The sequence below is a fragment of the Lissotriton vulgaris genome, unplaced genomic scaffold, assembly GCF_964263255.1.
Source record: "Lissotriton vulgaris unplaced genomic scaffold, aLisVul1.2 SCAFFOLD_1042, whole genome shotgun sequence".
Lineage (NCBI taxonomy): Eukaryota > Metazoa > Chordata > Amphibia > Caudata > Salamandridae > Lissotriton > Lissotriton vulgaris.
This window is the reverse complement of record NW_028247594.1, coordinates 595,178-617,956: the sequence shown is the minus strand read 5'-3', so window position 1 is coordinate 617,956 and position 22,779 is coordinate 595,178. Positions and strand designations below refer to the sequence as shown.

Sequence of the window (22,779 nt, the reverse complement as noted above, 5' to 3'; positions counted from 1 at the left end):
CTTCGATAGTTCAAGGGATCATCCAGTAATCTGAGGCATTCTGTTTGGTAAGCTGATTTATCCTGGATGACAATCCCTCCGCCCTTATCAGCTGGTTTTATGATAATGGTGTCGGAGTTTTGTAGATTTTTCAGTGCAATGCTTTCTTTTTTAGTGAGATTCATGAAAGGCTTCTTGGGGGATATTTTTTCCACCTCGTTAAAAACGGCCTGTTCGAAAGTAGAGATTTCTACAGGAACCGTGTGAGGTGGTGGTGTGAATGTGGACTTATTTCGGAGTCCAGTCTCGTTTAGATCAGTGCTTTCCTCGGTTGAGGTTCTTTTTTCAAAAAAAGCTTTGAGTCTTAGTTTCCTAAAAAAGGAAGCTAATTCACAGTGGAGTTTAAATTTGTCCAGTTTGCGGTAGGTACAAAGCCTAACCCTTTATTAAGTACTGATTCCTCATCTTTTGTGAGAGGTCTGTTAGACAGGTTTGTGATTAGGTTCTCCGATTGCTCGGTCCTGGTTGTTGGGCCTTGTTCTTGCCCTGGTTGGTATTCGGATCTTCCGGTGCCCAATGGACTTGGTTGCCCTGGTTGGCGTTTTTTCTCCTGCCTCGTCCTCTCCCGCCCCGGTTTAAAAAAGGGGGCATATAAGGATTTTGGGGAAAAAAGGGTTGTTGGAACGGTGGTTGCCATCCGTACATAGGGAAGTTTGGTTGGTTGTACACATCTTGAAAATGTGGCATTGGCATTGGATTAAATGTAGACCAATTGTTTTTCCCTCTGCCCCGTCCTCTGCCTCTTGTTTTAATGCTTCCATTGCTGGAATTACCACTGGAATTAGGTGTTACTAGACGCATTGCTTGAAGCGTCAGAGTTGTCGCCCCCCTTGGATGGTGGTACATACTCTGGGTCCGAGTATGGATATGCTTTCACCATGGTGAATCTTTTTAAATCTTTTTGAAACTTTGCAAAAGTTTCAAAAAGATTTAAAAAGATTCACCATGGTGAAAGCATATCCATACTCGGACCCAGAGTATGTACCACCATCCAAGGGGGACGACAACTCTGACGCTTCAAGCAATGCGTCTAGTAACACCTCTAATTCCAGTGGTAATTCCAGAAATGGAAGCATTAAAACAAGAGGCAGAGGACGGGGCAGAGGGAAAAACAATTGGTCTACATTTAATCCAATGCCAATGCCACATTTTCAAGATGTGTACAACCAACCAAACTTCTCTATGTACGGATGGCAACCACCGTTCCAACAACCCTTTTTTCCCCAAAATCCTTATATGCCCCCTTTTTTAAACCGGGGCGGGAGAGGACGAGGCAGGAGAAAAAACGCCAACCAGGGCAACCAAGTCCATTGGGCACCGGAAGATCCGAATACCAACCAGGGCAAGAACAAGGCCCAACAACCAGGACTGAGCAATCGGAGAACCTAATCACAAACCTGCCTAACAGACCTCTCACAAAAGATGAGGAATCAGTACTTAATAAAGGGTTAGGCTTTGTACCTACCGCAAATCTGGACAAATTTAAACTCCACTGTGAATTAGCTTCCTTTTTTAGGAAACTAAGACAAAGCTTTTTTTGAAAAAAGAACCTCAACCGAGGAAAGCACTGATCTAAACGAGACTGGACTCCGAAATAAGTCCACATTCACACCACCACCTCACACGGTTCCTGTAGAAATCTCTACTTTCGAACAGGCCGTTTTTAACGAGGTGGAAAAAATATCCCCCAAGAAGCCTTTCATGAATCTTACTAAAAAAGAAAGCATTGCACTGAAAAATCTACAAAACTCCGACACCATTATCATAAAACCAGCTGATAAGGGCGGAGGGATTGTCATCCAGGATAAATCAGTTTACCAAACAGAATGCCTCAGATTACTGGATGATCCCTTGAACTATCGAAGACTACCGATGGACCCCACAGATGACCTCAGAGGAGAGATCATATCACTTGTGGAACATGGAGAAGCAGAAGGCTACCTCTCCAAACAGGAGGCGGACTTTCTATGCAAAAGCGAAGGCAAGATTCCCTATTTTTACACGCTGCCAAAACTGCACAAAAACAAAATTCCACCACCAGGGAGACCCATCGTCTCAGGGATTGGTTCATTACTCGAACCCCTGTCCTGGTTTTGTGATGTCTTCTTCAAAACAATGGTCCAAAAAACCTGCACATACTTACAGGATACAAAAAGAGTATTACGCCTCCTTGATCAGCTAACCGTAGATGATGACACCATCTTGGTTAGCTTTGACATTGAGAGCTTATATACAAGCATTCCTCAAGACGCTACCTTAGAGGTACTCAAAAGGGCTCTGGAAAAAGAGGACTGGACCTCGAGAACCCCAAGAGAATTTATCTTAGAATGCGCAAGACTGGCCCTGAAGAAAAACTATTTCCAATACGAGGACAAGATCTTTCTCCAAACAGGGGGCACTTCTATGGGCAGTACTTTTGCTCCTAGTGTAGCGGGTTTGTACGTTTACGATTTTGAAGAGAAGTACATCCTGAGTCAGCAAAACCCCTACAGTTCTAATATCTTACTTTGGAGAAGATATATAGACGATGTGCTGACAATCTGGAAAGGAAGTGAAGACACGCTATTAAACTTCTTCAATTGGATTAATACAAGAGATGAACATTTGAAATTCACTATTGTAAAAGACTCAAATTCACTGGTCTTTCTGGATCTCACCATAACGAAAACCAATGGTAAACTATCAACTGCCACCCATTACAAACCCACAGCCAAAAACAACTTGCTCAGTTTTGAAAGTTTTCACCCTAGACCCCTACGGGAAAACTTGCCATATGGGCAATACCTACGGCTACGCAGAAATTGCAGCGAACTTGATGACTATAAACACCAGGCACAGGATCTCACAACTAAATTGAAAAATCGGGGTTACCCCAACAAAATCCTGAATAAGAGCCAAAAACGGGCCCGCAATCAACACCGAGCGGCCCTCCTAGAGGATACAACGAGAACAGAGGAGGAACCTCCATTAACATGTGTTACAACATATAATACAATTTCCAATGACGTAACAAAAATCATAGGAAAACACTGGAGCATCCTCAATACTGGAAACTTACATTGGGAAAAGCCCCTTTTCTCATATAAAAGAGCTAGGAGCATCAGAGATGCAGTAGTGAATACCAGACCAAAAACAACTATTACGGAGAATGAGTCTGTCTTGAACATATGGGGCTTGCCAAAAGTGACAGGACACTACAAATGCGGAAATTGCAAAGTCTGCCCGTTTACCAACAATGCCAAAACACTACAACTAGAACCCAACAAAGTATGGACGATCAGGGGGCATACGAACTGTAACAGTGAAAACGTGGTATATCTACTAACATGTCCTTGTGACCTCAGATACGTGGGTATGACTGGCAGAAAAATTAAGACACGCATTGGTGAACACAGAAGCACCATTAGGTGCAAAAAGACAAACACTAAGCTTACCGAACATTTCCTGTCGGCTGGCCACAGTGCGGATGACATCCGCTGGACAATAATAGAGCAAATAAGACCAGGAAACGATATAAACCAACGCCTTTTTGAGAAGGAACAAAGGTGGGTTTATAGACTTGCCACCTATATAACTGGGCTCAACGATAACATCCCATGGAACTCAGTAATGGGGTAATCTATCCCCTTCAATATGGTGTGTAAGCAATATCCTCTCTAAACCTTACTGTGGTTCCACATATGGTTTGCAAGCTAATTCCTCATAAGACCACACTATGATTCAATATTGAATACAGCAACCGAAGCATGTCTTGTATATTGTGGTTTCCAGAATCTGATACCTCTTTAGCTCATTGTACATTCTTCCGCTTAGTATTGGTTTAATCGAAGTTCATTTGAACTAATTTTCCCTTCCTCAATGCGCGACCCGCCCTCGAGCGCCTTTCGCGTTCATAATTACCTTGGCAACCGAAAAACGCTGTATCCCACGTGACCATAACGTCACACACAGAGTCATCGGGCACCACCCCCGAGCCGCGCACTGATTGGTTCGCGGGAACTCCCTGAATGGAGCCACGCCTACCCAGGAAGTAACGGACAATCTACTTCTAGACGCCGTTACCGCTACGGGTGACTCCACGGGGCATTTCCGAGAACAGAACCAAGTAGGTTGAAAGGCCTGACGAGCAGAAGCCGCAAGTAAGTGCCCTGAATCTCAGAATTGAGACGTAAATAGTGCGTCTCTAACCAGTACGCGCCCATTTGCTGCTACAGTTTCATGGGATACAAACCTTTTGATTTGCCGCAATTCTTTAGGTAACGGATACCTGCAGTCTTGGCCAACTCGATGCCCATGAAGCGCAAATTGCAGCTTCGAGTGTAAGCTAAACAACCCCTAAGTGTGTGATGTTGTGAATTGGTGCTAAAACTTAGATGCCGGTCACTTTCAGAAATGCCTTGGCGTGTTGTGACGCCGCACTAGAGATAGCGATTGCTCTCCCACACCCCCCTTCCCCTTGTCACGTGTACCTATAACTAGTGCATTAACTAGTTGTTGGAATCATTCTCAACACCTTTATGCTCTGGTAAACTTCGCCTGAGCACTTCTGTCAACTACCACAGACAGACCACGGGTACGACTTGAAATGCGAGGTGTTTTACTATCACATGAGTACTCACCTAGCACAATAACTATAATAATTTGTACCCTTGTATTGTTATCCCCAGTACGTTTAACCAACCTTTTATATGTTTTCTATTTCCACAGGTTTTTCTCCTGAACTCAGGAAAAAGCACTTTTTAACACCAGACCACTATTTATGGTCTGCTTTTGGACGAGGACTGGACACGCCTTAGCGTGTGTGTACCACCCCGTTCAAATAACACGGTCCTGACGAAAACCACATAATACTACCATTGGTTAAAACATGTAGACCTATTTTAACTTGTAAATAATTCACATAGCACACTACGCTATTTTTATCCTTTTTCACACGTCTCGTAGCACCTAATCCTTCTTAAATAGGCACTGGTGCAACATATATTTTAATAGGGTTCAAGCACTCCAGAATAAATTCTTGGTGTGAGTAGATTTGATCCCTTTTTAACACACTTTTCATAATTATCATTTGCACATATAAAAATCAAAGAAACCCGCTCCACTGTAACCAGGTGTCGCAGCACACCCTATAGGCACTCGGCCTATGGGGTGGGACCCCGATGATGAAGCATGTCACCAACTAGGTTGGTGAGTGAGGGGTCTTCTATAAGGACTATGACTGTCCAATATAAAAAGGTTGGGGCAATCTTTTGCTAAAACCAGAGCCTTAAGCTCCTGATACAGAAGGAATCTCTTCTTTGTATAAATACCTTTTTGCCTATAGGGGGTACTCCTCCACTGTTTGTTTAATTCTAGTTTAGGGGACCAGGAGTTCCCACCACACATAAGACTGTGCAAACTTCCCTTACTCTCCTTTTTGTTATACACATAAAAGTGAACTTGCCGTTATGTGATCCCCCTTCCCTCGGACGCACCCTCCATGACATCGATTCTGGGCAAGGAGGGTAAGAGCTAAAGCACAAACAATAGACAGCCCGGTCTGCGCTACCTCTGGCTGCAGGCCCTCCCCTCTACCCAACGATGCAGAGTACACATTGCTCTGGGCGTGATTGACTTGGCAAGTCCACTATCTCATTATTGTGACCGGCAAGCTGGTAATGACAATATCCTGAAGATCCCTACATCCTTGGAATGGTCACCTCTTGAGCCATAGACTTAATGTGTGCATTGGCACAAGATGACCTTCTACTGATGACGAACACCCTCGCTACTGCGAGGAGGTACTGGCTGCCCTCTGGAGCCCACCCATCAGGCGAACCCTTATGTTTTCTTCTTGTCCCCTGTTGGGACTGGGATTTGCGGAATTGTTGTGGGAGGGGAGGGTACACAACACAGCAGATTGGGGATTGCTGTTATGGGAGGGGGGAGGGATTGGGGATGGCTTCCAGGTTTTTCTTTCGTTTTGGCATCAATACCACTCCACTGCTCGTTAAGTCTCATATAGCCACACACATTCTAGCCTACCACAATCACGTCCACTGCGGCTATGTCAGAGACCCGTCCTACAGTGTTCAGATATAACTTCCTATCATGGAACGTGCGTGGGTTAGGAGATCCCCGAAAGCGGCGTCCCTCCCTAGCATATCTTGACCACCATGCCATCCACTGCGCCATGCTACAGGAAACACGCTTACCTCCCAACCCGTCCCTCTCCTTCGCCTCTCGCTGGGCTGGTCACAGGGGGTTCTCCTGCTATTCCTCATATGCGAGAGGCACTTCAGTGCTAGTGAAAAATACACTCCATTGGTTCATATGCAGACCCTCAGGGAAGATATAACATACTGTGGGTAGGCTATTAGGGCAATCCATTACTATGGTATCATGTTATGGCCCAAACTCAGATGATCCAGAGTTTTTCCGGGTGCTATGGGGAACGGTACAGGACATTAGTACCACACACCTGATATGGGGAGGAGACTTCAATGTCACACAACCCCAGCCTAGACAGGTCACACCCGCAATCTCTTCACTACACAGCTGCGCAGCGAACACTCAGGGACATTGTGGGGGAACACTGTCTCGTCGACCCTTGGAGGACCCACCATCCAGAAACACTGCAAGGCTCCTGTTACTCCTCCGCCCACGCCTCCAGGTCGTGTAAAGATTACTGGTTAATCGACAAAGGGTTAGCAACTTGGACGGCACACACCGCTTATCTGCCAAGCACGTATTCGGATCACTCTCCTGTATTGCTGGCCCTCACCCCGCCGCAAGAGGAGCCCCCATATTTTGCATGGCGCCTCAATCCGCAATCACTGCTTGACCCTGTCTTTAAGGATGATATAGAACAAGAAATATCAGATTTCTTCCTCCGTAACACTGGCTCCGTTCCTCAATATTCTACGATATGGGAGGCTTCTAAAGTCACCATACGGGGTATCTGCCTGGCAAAAAGTGGTGGGGTACTCCAAGACATCACACACGCTCTACAAACTAGAGGCAGACTGAGTCTACTCTCCAGTCAGTGCCCTCTCCTACACTGCAGGCACACCTACGCGAACTACTAACTGACTACCAAGACACTGTGGAACTTGAGTGTAAATTCAGAGGGAAATACCACAAAGCTTGACAATATGGTGAGGGCGAGAGACCGGGTAGAGCATTGGCCTCCTCTATTCGCTCCCCCCACGCTTCACTAATACGGCCGTCGCGAGCACTACCTCCGTAGTGCTGCGCATGTCCGTTGGGCGACGTGGCCCCGCCTGCTTAATAGAATGTTCCGCACTGGGTTAAGAGACATGGGAGGGGGGAGTGATGCTTGGTGGGAGGTGTCTTTAGGGGTCTGAAAGATGAGGCTCAGTGGCCCAATACTGTTACCATCCCACTCCTACTATTTGATTCTATATTTGTATGTTTTATATTGTTTCCTAGCCTATGTTGAATCTTACGTTCCGTGTTATTTTGCATTACAAAACAGTTCATAAACAGATGTAAACAAAAAAGAGTTAGGAGGGTCAGATATTTTTTCACTTGGGTCATCTGGGACGTGCATGAATCAAAGGCCATCTGGGACGTGCATGAATCAAAGGCCTTCCTGCAGAGGTATGATGTTCTCAGGCAATTCAATATACTGTGACAAGATACCAGAGTTCGGAGTACTTTTATATGTGACTTCCTCTGGTAGCTTTGCTGTCTCCTGCTTGAACTGGTGCCATCTCAATAGGGTGTCCTGTATTTAGTTGTGGTACAACTCTCTCATTTTATCTCGGATAATGGCTTTGTCTCCTATTCCAGCCACTCTGAAAATACTTTCTTTAATGTGTAGGCAGAGTAGTTAGTCCTAAATGTCTTTCAGATTTTTAGCCAGTAGTTAATGTATTCTCCCTAACTACGTGTACTTATTCCAACATGATCCAAACATTAAGTTGCAGGAAGAGTTAAATGAGTCCTATTTTGCTATTTGAGCCCTTGATGCCTCCCTTCAAGTTGCAGATTTCGATATTTTCCTTATGACAGGGATTCTCCAAGTTCTCAATCTTGTCTGTATAGTAGAGAGATTGTTCCTCAACTGCCTCAAGTGATGATGGGACCTCAGTTGTCAGGTCTGTGAGCTCTCTTTTGATTACATGCTTTCTCAAGCCTTTGCCCTCACACTTAACGTCCTGGAGCTGTCCCATCGGATGTCTCTAATTTATTTCTTTACATTCATGCTTCCATGAGAAAATGTATTCCTAGCTTTGAAGGATGTGATTTTTTTCTTAATAGCAGAGGTGGGCCAGGTCATGGTCAAAGGATGCAGAGATTTAAGACTGCCTTTATTTATTGCAGAACCAGCAGTCAGGATTTTAGATTGCGTTTATCGAACCTGCTACCATCTCACTTGATCATATCAGAAGTTTTTATCTTACAATTAATACACAAGTCGTAATAAAGTCATTATCTAGAGTCTTTTATAGCCACAACAAAACATCTCTCAAAAACAACTACATGCCTTGCCTTCAGAGCTATGAATTTGATACATTTGAAAATAACAAAGCTTAAGAGCTAAGCAGTGAAACTGAGCATATTTGCATGGCCACACCTTCTGACTTTGCCCTAATTCTGAGGTGCAACGTATTTTATTCATTTCAAAATATAATTTACTGTTACTATTGTTCAATCAATATAACTTGCACCGTTCATGGCCCTCAAAATAAGGGGAACGTCTGCCATTCATTATGTGACTAAACTCACTCACTGGTAAACAAAGGACGTAAAATATGGGAAGTGTTTGATGCCCAGATGGTGTTGCTTGCAGCCCTGGTGAGCAGCATTGAAACTCCTCTAGTTGTTATACTATCTTGGTTAAATTAAATATGGGGCCAGCACAAGAACCTATACTGCTGCCTCTGTGAGCAGAATGCTTATGGGAATAGGTAACTATAGTTATTTACAGTTAGGGGAGAATGAACCGCGCACCAGGGTGTGTTTTGCATGTCCTTTCATTTGAAATTGAAAATGGAATAAAGGTAGGTAGGTGTACTTCACCCAGCAACTTGAGTCCTGTAGCCTCGTTCTCATCTCTCATTAGCCTTTCATTCATAGTGTGCCTCTAACCCTGCGCTTCCCTTGTAGCAGCCAGCCAGGTGCACATGAAATGTCAATCAACGTTTACCTATATGTGAAGTCTTACTGGCCCTGCACCCCTGAACTCCTATTTATGATATGTTCTGCAAGACTGAACAATATGGAAGGTTGTATCCAGTCCTGACTACCACTAAAAGTCGCATGGCCTGGCACGGCCAGCCTTGTGCAGTACCACAGCCCTGGTGCTCACTCAATCAATTCACATCAAAGTGCACCCCTCAACATTTGCTGTTACCTTGAATTTAAGGTAAATGACGTTTGATAAAAGAATGTAAGAGTGGAATTGATTATAAATGATCATGAAAAAGTTTCTTTTTTACTACCTTAACTTTTCACTACCTTAACTTTCAATACTTAGAATATGTTAGCCAGGTTAAATACATCTAGTTCATGCTGATTACATTTGCATGCGTACCTATGACGTTTTTCATAACTTTGCCATCATTCTCAAATAATATTTTTCACATTTTTATTTTCGTCAAGCGTGACAAATGGTGGGAAAACAACTTTGACAAAAAGACTTCATACGGAGCTTCCAAACTGCAGCAGGATTTCGCAGGATGACTACTTTAAGGTAAATGAAATGCATTTGGCAATTTAGAAAAAAGTGGTTTAACTTTCAATAATATCCACCTCTGACACAGAGCTCCCAAGTTTCTCAGGTTCCATAACACAAAAGACAAAATCTGAAATGGCTCAACTACCAGCATATCGACCTGGGTAACGAGAGCACCATTAATAAGAAATAAAATAGTGCATGTCAATATTAGTAGAGATGTCCTCTTTTACTGAGTAGTTTGTGCCCGAATTAGTTATAGTACTCCCAACTGGAATGAAAACCAAAGGATTTTCACTGAGTTCTCCGGTGTGGGTGGGCTGCTAGATTAGCAGGCGTCCAAGCAGATGGCATCATATGTGTCGGGGATCCACAAGTCCTCATTTCTGTTCTTTTAGTGTTCAGTTTCATAGGGAAGCTGGACAACCAGTGAAGGATGGTGGGAAGGTGAGAACTGGGTACGGTGCAGCCAGCATTTGATTCTGGATCCAGCGTCCGCAAAATTTGTATGCTGTCCAGATAATTGTATTAGATAATCCCAGAGTATTTGATGAGGTAGGGCATTGGCCTCAGGTTCATGTTGTAAAGGACTGAAGCAATGATAATGCCTATAGTATACTATAGTCGACTGAATGAGGAAACTGGAGGTTTTTTGAGAGGAAGGATGAGATGTAGCTTAAAGCCTTAAATTGAGTGTCCAAATCAGAGGTGAAGGAGGTGGGTTGGGATGATTATACATGAAAAGCAGCTGAAAGGTGAGGTATAAGGGTGACATCCCCATGTCAGTGATCTTCCATGTGGAGGCTATTCTCGAGCTGCAATGTGGCTGTTAAGTTGTATTAAACCTGCACTATCTTTCTGAAAGGGTCCATTGGTAATTGAACTGCAGTTGTCTGGATTACTCGGATGAAATTGGAGATTCTTTAAATGATTTGATATGGGATATTTTCAGAGTATGCAGATAAATTCCTTCTCTGAAGGAAAATTTGAGGATTCTTTGAACATCAGAGAAGCCTGAGGATAACCAGGTGGTGGAAGGGGGAGGAGGGTTCTTAACTTGAAGTTCGCCAGCAAGCAGGAGTCCGGTGCAGATTCTGGTTTGTGGCATGAGGCAAATGGTTTGTAGAAGTCTTATGAGCAGAGTAGAAAAAGTTACGTACCTTCCTTAATAATTTTTCTCATGCACATAATCACCTCATGAATCTTCCCAGACGATAGATTGGATCTGGAAACTTGGAATAGCTCTCCTGCACCAGCAGGTGTCACCTTGGCTCTGGCTCCTCATAGGTCATGACCATATAAGTTGCCACTCAGTGAACTAACGTCATTTCCATCCTTTTTTAAACACTCTTAGTGACGAACACAGGATCGATTTAAGAATCAGCAGGGCTTTGCAGAAATGAATGAATGAATGAATGAATGAATACGCACTTGTATAGCGCATGGCTACCCAAGGGCATCCCAGCGCTTCCGGTGACACCAATCATCCATCACTGATCAAGCAAAAAGAAGAGTCTTCAATAAGAATAGGAATCTATGCTACCAGGGAGGCAGACAGAATAGTGAGGAATCTTCAGGTAGATAGTGTCCACCAGAAAGATTGTGGCTGAAGGTAAGTTACTTTTTTCTGATTGATACTTCTACCTGCACATTTATCACCTCATGAAATTAATAACACTGCAGCACTCCACTGAAGCAGTTCTAGATGCAGTGATAACAAAATGCATCCTAGAACAGGTGAGATACACTGCAACCCTAATCAGAGGCACAGCATTATTAAGGTGTAAACACCAAACCATAAGCCAGCCACACCAGTACTGTAACCACAACAAAGGTAAGTGTAGGAAAGTGGATTGTTGTTTGAGAGGGCAGGTGTCCAACTCAAAGGTGAAGGTCACTACATTCTAGATGTCACACAAATTAAATAACATAAACCTATGATTAGACCCAAGTATTGTGCAGTCAGGCTGAATCCAAAGGAAATGTGTAAGGAATGTAAGTAGTGCACACAGCAGAAAAAGTCACCCAAAATACAATCAATTTTAAAATAAAGTGAAAATACACCGAAGTAAAATAAGACCAAAACAACAAAAATCCAGTAACAGGAAGCAAATATGTAAGGTTTTAAAGATTTAGGTAGAAATAGTGCCAAAAAGGACGAAGTGGCAATGATAGCCTGTGTGAGCGGTAGATCAGGACCTAATCACAAATTGAGGCTGACCGCAATGGAGCCCTGGTCGGATGCAACAAGTGGATCGGTCCAGTTGAAAAGGCTGGAAGTACAACATTTGTAAAAAGTTTCTAACTCCCCATGCAGAAAGGGACATTGTCACTTTTTCAGAAGAAAAATCCTCCTTGAGCGAGTCGCCACTGAAATTGTAGCTACCTCCATGGAACCAAAGGCTGGATACTTGATACTGTTTGGTCCTGCTGGAGACTTGGCAAAGTATAGCTGATAATGTTCTAAATCTCAACGCAGAATGGGGCTAAATCTCAACGCAGAATGCGGCTTTGTGTATTTTTCAGAGGAGTTGGGAGCCTTTAGCCAGACGAAGCTGAAATTCAGTCCGACGCTGTGGAGCGGTCATTCAGATACTTTGCAGGGGGATCCTATTAGAGTCCTCCCCAGAACCTTAAAGTGTTCCGAAGAAAGCCAGATGATGGTCAAGCTTTGTACGTTTCACCAACCTCCAAATACACTCCTAGTCCCTCTATGACCAATGGAGTAAAAGTTCCCTGCCTACCTGCTTTTTCTTTAGTTCCTTACTGCAAACAGGCCATAAAAGCCATGTGCCAGGGAAATGCCAAAATGACTAAACTTGGGCTCTGAGATCCGGGAGGGGACAATGGAAATCACCTGCGTACTCCCACATGTAACACTAAAACCAGTTTGAAGCAGGATTTGGACCCACAACAAAAAAGGAGTCAAGTGCCTGGAGGGACATACGCAGAGTCCTCTTGAAACCATACAGGGGAAGCACATAGCGTTGTGTTTCATCTTGATCCTTTCGAAAGACGCACACGTTTTACTTGTGCCTTCAGAGACCTGTCAGGCAGGATATGTCAGTGTTGTGCCTACAGCATGCCCACAACCCCCACCCTAAATATTCTGCTGAACTCAGATGAGTCCTCCCTGCCCCTTCAGGTTGACCTATCAATCAAATTGACATATTGTGCACCTCCTGGGAGGAATTTCACACCTTATCATACCTCATCCAGTCAGAGTACAGTCTGGTCAGTTCTCACTGGCTAATGATAATTAACATCCTGAAGGTTTTGACAGTGAACAGGTAATTTTCTAAAAGTTACTTTCCTTTAGGGGTTATTAAAAATCTGACTTAGTCATTGAATTAGATTTTTAATACCTACAAGAATCTTGTGGGCTACAAGGGCTTCTTAGGGTTGACTTGACTTACTAATATTCAAAGGGGAGATCTTTACCTGTAAAAAAGTGTTATTTTGACAGTTATCACTGAAACACTTCGGCTATATCTGGTAGGCCCTGAGCCCTGTATTGAGGGTCACTGTAGTGGATGGCATAATAGCTGCTGCAGACCACAAGTGGCATTTAACTTCTATGTCATGGCTGATTTTCTGCACCATATACTAAGGATTTATTGGAAAGGTAAATTCACCATCCCTGTTTTAAGACAATGTCAATATATTTCAGGGGCCAAAGCACATACAAAGGGCTCTGGATAGCAGTATCCCAGTGTTGGAGATCAAGGCTACCATCAGGTGAGTCCCCAAAAAGTAAAAAACTGAGGTCGACCACTCAAACGGGTCACTTTTCAATAGTAGGCACATGTGTCAAAGACAAAACAGAAAACGATTGTCACTAAAGCCGGCAAGCCTAGTAGTAGAACACCCCGGACAGTTGTAGGAATAGGCCATAAGGGTCTTAACAGTGTTAGGAGCAGTTTAGAAAAGTTACCACCCTGTCACCAAGGCAATGCCGGAACCCCTACACCAAAGCCATGGTGATCTCTCTGCATCCAGACATCCAGCAATCCAAGCAAGTATGCAAAAGCATCCAGGGGAAGCAAGCATCAAAGTGCAGCAAGAACCGAATGCATGGCAAAACATTTGTATGTCCTACTGTCTACTGGCCACCAATTAAGAACCAGATGGGCTGCCCCTCCAAACACTAGTGCAAGAGCAGTGGGTGGGTGGGCAATCTAGAGAACAATCATCAGCATGGTCCATGGTGAAAGACACATCCGAGAATATGGGAAACAAGGAGAGGAATCACACTGCTCAGTCAGCTGGATACTAATACAGAAGAACACTGACTGTAGTAACTCACAAGCTCAAACCCAGCCCAGGCCACAATCACAGCATTTGGCAAATGAATGTCATAAAGAATGTTCTGCCTGGGGTACTGACAGGGCCCATCAGGCTGACAACTACAGGTCACTGCACGAGAACTGTCCCAAAACCGAGACCGCTCTGGCCCTCAAACTGTCACCCTACACAAAATAGAATAAAAGGAAAGAACATCCTTCCAATGAGTTTGGAAAAGCAATGCAGATCGAACTCGGACTGTGAAACCAAACCAGTAGCAGAATGAAAATGCAGGTAGAACCCCTTCACAGTTAGAAAGCGAGACAAAAACAGCCCCTCCACCGCCAAAAGTAGCCCCTGAAAGCAAAACCTTAATGCATGTATGTATGTGTATGGTATTTTTTATAGTGTGAACCTACTGTTTTCTAAATCTGAGCAGCTTTGGAGCAGTCCGGATCGATAAAGGGATGTTTCAGATCCTGGGTATAAAGATGGAAACGGCCTGTTGCCTTGTTTTTTTCCATTTTACACTACATAGACTGCAGTGTGAGGGTGTCATGGCTGTTTATGTGCTGAGACCCACCAGAGAATGTGAGCTTGTCTGCAAGATAAGCGGGGAACTGTTTGTGATGGTTTTAGAAATGATGTAGCGATTTTAAAGATGTGAGCCGGCAAGGGGGGAGACAATGGATTTCCATCAGTACTTTGTGATGTGTGACACCTTGGTGCCGAATTGAAGGCAAAATAACCCTGAATTCTATAGGGTGGAAAGTTTAGGCCACTTCTGTCTTTCTTTCATGTGCAGCAACAATGTCAACTCTGCCTTTCCTCATCAAATTTTGAGCTCTCACTCAGTATGGTACAAAGTAACTTTGAAGGAAACCTCCAACTAGGATCTTCTGTCTTAACCTCAAATATTCCCAACTGTAACCCATTTTACTTACATTTGAAGAGACAAGGTCTCCTTCAGTTTGCTTTCAGGCTAACTGACACACACATGTAGTAAAACCAGGAGTGTTGAATTCCTATAGCCTGATGCCCAGGACATATTGTTTGGGGTCAAGCACAAAACGTTTTCATGTTTATTTTGTCCTTTAGACAAGTAGACCAAACCCTTTGGCTGCCAGATTACAGTACCACATTAACTGCAGACAATTCCATTTTCTGATCCATAAAGTAATATTTGTGACCATATGTTAATGCTGTTTGAACTTGTATTTATGGTTAATTAATACCTAGCCTTTATTATTAGGGTGAGCAGTAAAAGGAAATGACTGCACTACTGACAGTGGTTTCAATATAAAAATGTGTACACACGTTTGCAAAGGATGCAATCTGATTAGATGCAAATATATGCAAAAGCTTGAAGGCAAGATTGAGGATTCTTTGCTTTCAAAATGAAATATTAATTTAAAAAAATGCTACTAGGGAAAAAAAAAGTTTTGCTAAACTACTGTGAAATTTTAGGTACCGTTTTGTTGAAGCATCATTTAGTAAAATGTGTGAATGCATGCTAGTATTTCCCAAAAATACTCATAATGGGGAAATAAGTGTAACCAGTTTCAACAAAATGATAGGACTGGACTGTTCCCATGAGGCACAGGGTCAGACTTATTTGCATATGGCCATGTCGGAACTGGGGTGGTGTGGTGAGCAAAATAACGATGGATTAAACCCATATCTGTGACTGGGGGTGAATGTTTTGCCATTGTGCAACATTCCGTCCATCAATTGTTGTTTTTTGCATTTGTCACCCCGAGTGGGACGGGTATGCTCAGACGTGAGTCCTGTGCTCTCCTTGCCACTGGAATCAAGCTGTCCTGGCTGATGACGGCTGATAGCCAGAAACCGGTCCTAGGAAGCTTGACTCCGGTCCAGGAAAGACATGGCTTGGCAGTTCGGACTAGACTGTTCCCATGAGGCACAGGGTCAGACTGATTTGCATATGGCCATGTCGGAACTGGGGTGGTGTGGTGAGCAAAATAACGATGGATTAAACCCAGATCTGTGACTGGGGGTGAATGTTTTGCCATTGTGCAACACTCCATCCATCAATTGTTGTTTTTGTATTTATTGTTAGGGCAGATCCCAGTGAGGTACTCGCATAATAAATACGTAATGTACATGACTTTCCCAGGAGGGCTGATATAGATGTTTCTCGAGTCCTCAATGATGTGAAACCAAGTAAGGTTGAAACAGAAGACCGTTTTACATCTCAGCTGAGACGCAAAGAATATAAGAAGCACACCCCTTATTACAAGAAGTGTTTATCTACTGACTACAGCGCTGCATAAGTTTTACTGCTATTTCTCTGCTTGGTAACCAAGACACTGTTAATAACTCATCATTCTTTTATTCCCTGCATGATAAAATCCTTATTTTTGGAGAAATAACATTTTGAATATGATCTAGTCAGGGTATAGGGTTATCTTGTTTAAAAAAGTAATGCATTTTAAATGATTTTGAGATCCATCTTCTTTAATACTGAAGAATTTGTCAGAAAATGCGCCATTAATACGCCTTTCCATGCCAGGTAACATAGGCAACTCTGCCATGCAATCTTCTAAACTGCTGTCTGATACCAGTAGCCCTAATTATAGAAGACGGGATGCAATTGTAACTAGCAAAATGTTATTTATCATAGTTTAATCTTCTGTTATTTTTCTTTGCGAGTGTCCATGTCTAGAGGACACAGACCAAGCTAGTCCATTTCCAATGACACTATTAAAAAATAAATGGGAAAATAGGGCCATTTGTACAAAAAATAGGAATTGTGATTCCATAATCGCAATTCCATGTCTGGGCCGGAGGCGAGGATTATGCTCTGCTTTCTTTCATTTATTCCATTCCAGCAGACTTCAACGGTAAACAATAAACCAAACTTTCTCATGAGGCAAAGGGAAAAGAACTACAGCAGTTCATCAAATCAGCATTCAGTTCCTGCCATATAGACGGACATCCCCTGCATATCTTCCTCTTTCTTTCCTGCTTTCCAGAAGCTAAGTGCCTTTTTTTGCATTTCTCCTGTATATGTGTCTGCTAATGGTTTTGGCTTGTTATGGCTCTATTTGTGTCTATTGTGGTGCCTCGTGACCTTGGTGATGCTGCAGGAACACACTTCAGTGCTCCTCTTACGGTAGCTGGGAAGCCTCGGGTGTGCGGGAGGCTGACCGCCGCTAAAGGGTGCGAGTCCGACAAGACGCATCATGTTGCTTCGCAGGGGACACGCTCTAGTCAAACTACGGAACCTGACGAGCTTGTGTCCCCACAGAGTCCACACCTACCCAAAAACGCCTGGATGCTCTGACACGGTTTTTATGAAAAGGTATATACCCAGGCAGACTTTAGATACAGAAACCTGGCTTAACTGTGACACATCACAATAAAAACATTTGATAAACACACAAGAAAATGATAAAAATCAACAGACTGTTATTATATCAAAAATACATTTTAATTACGATTTGCTTTTTTGTATAAAAAATCATCACACTGATAGAAGATATAAAGTTACACAAATGATACATTAATTCGGAATGACATTTCTGCATCAATACATTATAACAATAAAAAAACTGTAAAAAAATTATTTTTCCCAAAGATGTATTGTTTTGTTAGACTTGGGCTGTGTACAAAAAAGCAAATCGTAATTAAAATGTATTTTTGATATAATAACAGTCTGTTGATTTTTCTGATTTTTATCATTTTCTTGTGTGTTTATCAAATGTTTTTATTGTGATGTGTCACAGTTAAGCCAGGTTTCTGTATCTAAAGTCTGCCTGGGTATATACCTTTTCACAAATTGTTGTTTCCCTGACCCAGGAGCTAGATCCTTAACAGGGGGTCCCTGATATTTACCCAAACTGACACGGTTTTTAAACAGATCTGAAAACCTAAAATTATAAATACTGTGAAGCAGCTTGACGCCCACGGAGCGGACCTGTACTAATTACCATATTAGCCAGCAGCGCGTATTAGCACTATACAGCGTTGTTTCTGGAACTGGGCCCAAGCGTTCTGCAGTACCCTCTGTCCTTTAGGTGAGTTGCCCCCAGGGCATTGACCCCATTTTGCATGCAGTGCAACCTAAACCTAGACTGGCTCGCCAAGTGCCGCATTAGCCTTGTGCTACCTACAAAAAGCACCTGCCGCCTACGCTGCTTATTATGTATTGCCAGGTCTTCCCCTGTGCTTATGATTTGTCAGGTCTCTGCTGGTACATTACTTTGTAGCGCCCTCAGCAAACATTGATCACTGCAGACCCCTTTTGGGCACCTCAGAGGCTGTGTCAGACAAATACTTGGAGGAAGAGTCTCTACAGGTCCTTCTTTCCACTAGACAATGCCTCAGAGTGCCATTTGATGGAACTAGCTTATGCCTGCCAGGTCCCCCTAAATCATTTGGATGACACCTGTACCATACTTGGAACTTTCCCTTCGCAGAGGCGTGCAACTAAATGCAAAGCCAACGCGGGAGTATACTTGGGGGCATTTGAGCATCTTAAAAAGGCTTTTCTTTCGTGCTCTGTGGCGGCGCCAATGGGGGATGCTTTTGGGGAGCCGGGTGTGTTGCACCTATCCCCTGGCCCGAATAGCACAGTGTTGGGAGTCACCCGACTAAGTGGGCCTGTCACGCCCTTGGTGCCCTTCACTGGTGCTGACCCCCTCAGGAACCTTAGACCATCAGGACACAGCAGAACCCTCAGATATGTTAGATCGAGAGAACCTCATTCGCCCTCACTCGGCGGAATGGGCCCCAACAGACCGGGACGCTAAGTATGTGACAAGCAGCCTTCGTAAGCCTTTAGATAAGGATGTCCAGGCTTGTCTGAAAGCTGAATGTCCCCAACCCTCTGTCACTGGCAAGGTGGCTCTTACAAGCTAGGCTCCCATATGGCCACCTTCTTGCAAAAGTATATTCAGGACCTTAAGAAAGGTATAGATATGTCCTGGCGCTCCTGCCAGGTCAAACTCCTTGTCAGTGGGCCCCTCACCAAGATTCTGAACCTGGCGGAAAAGGCCAAGGCATCAGGCCACCCTATCTCCCCAGAGACCCTCTCATTCTGGACACAATATCCAGTGATTCCTAGGGAACGTGAAATGTGCCCTGTCCACCGAGAGGCGTCGTTCCAATTGGGGGGATCTGGTAACCTCAAAGGCTAGGGCAGTGGTACAGGGAGGGCTCTTTTTAGAGCCTTTTATCAAAGAGCTTGGCACATTCACCTCCCTGGATAAGGCACAAACATCTATCAGAAAGATATTCCAACCCCAAATTTTTTTGGGCCGGCTATGGCAGAAGGTAATTGACTAGCCACTTCTATGCCCAAAGCCCTCCCAAAGGTTTCAAGAAGACGCAGGACCAGTCCCACCAGGGAAAGTTCTTTGTCCGCGGTCCTAACACAAGAGGTTGTTCCAGAGGGTAGTTCCAAGTCCTAGCAGGTGAGAGTTCGCCATTCTTCACAACTAAAGGTGGGAGGCAGGTTGGCAAATTTCAATCACAATTCGGAGAAGATCACATCCGACGCATGGGTTCTGCAAACAGTCACAGGTTTCCAAATAGTTTTATGGGATCCCAATCAAATCTTCTCGGCCACGTGCACTGATTTTTGCATATGATCAGGCAGCCTTGATAGACCAAGAGGTCTCGGATCTCCTGCAGAAAAAAGCAATTACCTGAACCCAACTCCACCCCCTGGATTTTCTCAGCAGCATCTTTTTAGTGGAGAAGAGATATGGGGGACAACGGTCACTGATCATGTCAGGGAGTTCAACAGATGGCTGGTTTATCGCCCTTTCAAGTTGGAGGGAATCAATCTCTTGCGCTATCTGCTCCGCGCGAAGACGGTACGCGTGGACTTAAAGGACGTGGCGTACCTGACAGTTTCCCATATTTCCTCCTCACCGCAGGTTCCTCCAGTTCCGATGGCAAGAACAGGTATACAAATTCACAACACTCCAGTTTGGTCTTTCCTCTGCCCCTGGTGCTTCACCAAGGTGCTCAAACCGGTGATGGAAAACCTTAGGTCCAGGTCCCAAGGATTCTGCCTCATAATGTACTTAAATGGTCTACTCCTTGTGTACCAAAGTCCAAATCGATTGGTGGAGCAATTGCAGATGACGATCCGTTTACTCGAGAGTCTGGGCTTCATCCTCAATGAGCAGAAATCACTTCTGGTTCCATCCAAGCAGATAATGTTTCTGGGCTTCGTCATCGACTCAGTAGAAAGGACCTTAAGCCTTCCCTCCCAGAAAATAGCCACAATAAGCAGAGAATTTAGGAGAACCTTGTCCAGACCGACAACATCTCTCCAGCAGGTGGCCCGTGTGGTGGGCATGTTCTCCTCTTCCATAGAAGCGATCTTTCCAGGCCCTCTATACTGCAGAGCACTCAAGCGGCTTAAACCTTCTCATTTACGCAAGGGTTTACAGTATTCCGAACAGATTCCCCTCACAGAAAAGGTCAAGGGCAAAATGAAATTGTGGCTGGCACACATGGTGGTTTAGAATCAGATGGCCATCTCCAGCTCCGATCCAGATATAGTGATCGAGTCTGACACCAGCAGGTCGGGTTGGGGTTCCTGCTGTGGGGACTCCTTTACAGGAGGAAAATGGTCAGCATAGGAGTAGCAACTCCACATAATTTGTTCAGAGCTTATGGCAGGGTCCTTTGCAATCAAATGCTATACGAAGTGCATGGTGCACTACACTGTGCTCCTGAAAAAGGACAACATTTCAGCCGTCCCGTATATCAATCAAATGGGAGGCACCAAGTCAAAAGCTCTGGCAGACTTGGCCAAAGATTTCTAGGTTTTGTGTGTCCAACAGCATATCAGTTATGGCGGAGTATCTTCTCGAGCCTCCAGTGCAGTGGCGGACTGGTGCTCCAGACAGTGGTCCGACACGAGTCTGTGACAACTGACCCCAGTGTTTTCAGAAGATTGGAAGCCCTGTGGGGTCCTTTCACAATGGACCTATTTGCCTCCAGGCTCGATCACCAAGTTCCCATGTATTTCAGATGGAAGCCAGATCCTCTGGCTACAGCGATGGATGTCTTCATACAGGATTGGTGGATAGAGATGGGATATGCATTTCCTCTGTTCGCAGTGATCATGAAGTTATTTGACCAAGTGAGAAGACAGAAGGCAAAAGTAGTCCTAGTCACTACGTGAAGGAGGTATCCAGTATGATTTCCAGATCTTCTGGAACTTTCCTGGGATTCTCCAATCCTTCTACCCATGCTCTGGATCTCCTTCGGAATCCCCTGGGCAATCATTACAAATTAGTGATCCTGAGACGAAAGCCCCTCATTGCTTGGCAGATTACCAGGCAAGGCTGGCAAGTCCCAGGACTTTTGCTGGAAGCTGAAAGAATGCCGGCTGCAGCCTGGACAGAGGGTACCAACAAACGCTAAAGATCTGCATTGTCCAGATGTGTTTATTAGTGTGTTCAAAATGATTAAGGTACTGTGGTGGTGCGATGTTGTCCCTATCATGAATTTCTTGGCATCTCTAGAATCCCAGGAATTAGTTTATCAGACAATAAACTTCTATAGATCGCTCATATCCGCAGGCCACGTCCCTTTGCCGGGGTCTCCCATTGAGGAATATTCGTTGGTGTGCAAACCAATGCGAGGGATACGCTTGGTGCTGCCCCCCGAACCGAGATGCTCATTTCTCTGGGATGTCAACAAAGTTTTCTTTCTCTTTTGGTCATGGTAGAAAATTAATACTTGTCACGCAAGGAGCTCTCGGCACAGCTCGCCATGTTGTTGTGCCTGGTGTCCTGTCGAAGGGTGTCAGATGTCCGAACCCTAGACATCCCTGGTTGGATTTTTACTCTCCAAAGGGTCACCCCTCATATTTTTGAGATGCACTAAATCTCATTTGAAGGTGGTGTCCTACCCAGCTTTCGATAAATCATGTTCTCCTGTGCCTTTAGGAAGTGCACAACACACAACTTTGGGGCTTTAAGAACTCCACCCGCCTGGAGAATGCCAGTTGTTAATCTCCCTCAGGAAACCTTTCAAAGTAGTCACTCCCCCAACTAGATGGATCTGCTGTGCCAATCAAGAGGCGGGTTATGATGTTTTGCAATTTGGCGCACATTCTGTTAGAGGTGCACTGGCCTCTAAAGCTTTTTCCCTAGGGACTCGCCTGGAGCAATCATTAACCCCTTGCGTGCGGGGCGTATTTTCCGCATGTGCTGACTCCTCCTTGCGTGGGCGGATTCATGACGGAACGGTTCCGTCATCAGCACAGCTCAACCGATGCTGATGACGGAACCGTTAATGCAGCTGTCTGGTTTTCGGACTCTGTTTTATCGGTTTTAATTTAAACCGGTCCTTGACATGGCCTCTCTGGTGGTGGATAAGCTTTGAATGTGCATAATCCTCACCTACAGTCCTGACATGGAATGAAATATTTCGTAGTAAGCGTGAAGGAAAGTTTCAATTCTATGAAGGACGTGGAGGCAAGGATTATTCCCGCCCATGGTTCCTGAGAATTCTTGCTAGCCCATATTGATAATGGTTTATTCTTTTCTTCAGAAGTAATAAGGTCTAAGTATTTGGATTTTCGATCATGGTCATGGGGAGGAGGTTTTTTATGTCAATGTTGAGTTATCGGCTTCCTGTTTTCCTTCCCCAAGAATGTCATCATGGTACATGTGTTGAGCGTATTCTGATTACTAAGAGATCTGATTCATGGCGTGCAGGTTCATGGCTCCTGTGTTTGGCTTATTTCCGGTTCCAATGGTAATAAAGGAGAGTGATGCAAA

General features: G+C 44.2%; 1 protein-coding gene across 2 annotated transcripts in view; it reads left to right on the top strand.

Moving 5' to 3' along the window:
- LOC147665142 (nicotinamide riboside kinase 1-like) overlaps nucleotides 1-22,779 on the top strand; it is a 265,258-nt gene that overhangs the window by 97,449 nt on the left and 145,030 nt on the right. For both annotated transcript variants that reach the window (XM_086949734.1, XM_086949735.1), the window contains one exon: nucleotides 9,649-9,739. In XM_086949734.1, the coding sequence (XP_086805860.1) occupies nucleotides 9,649-9,739 (91 nt within the window). The remainder of the gene's footprint in view (nucleotides 1-9,648; nucleotides 9,740-22,779) is intronic.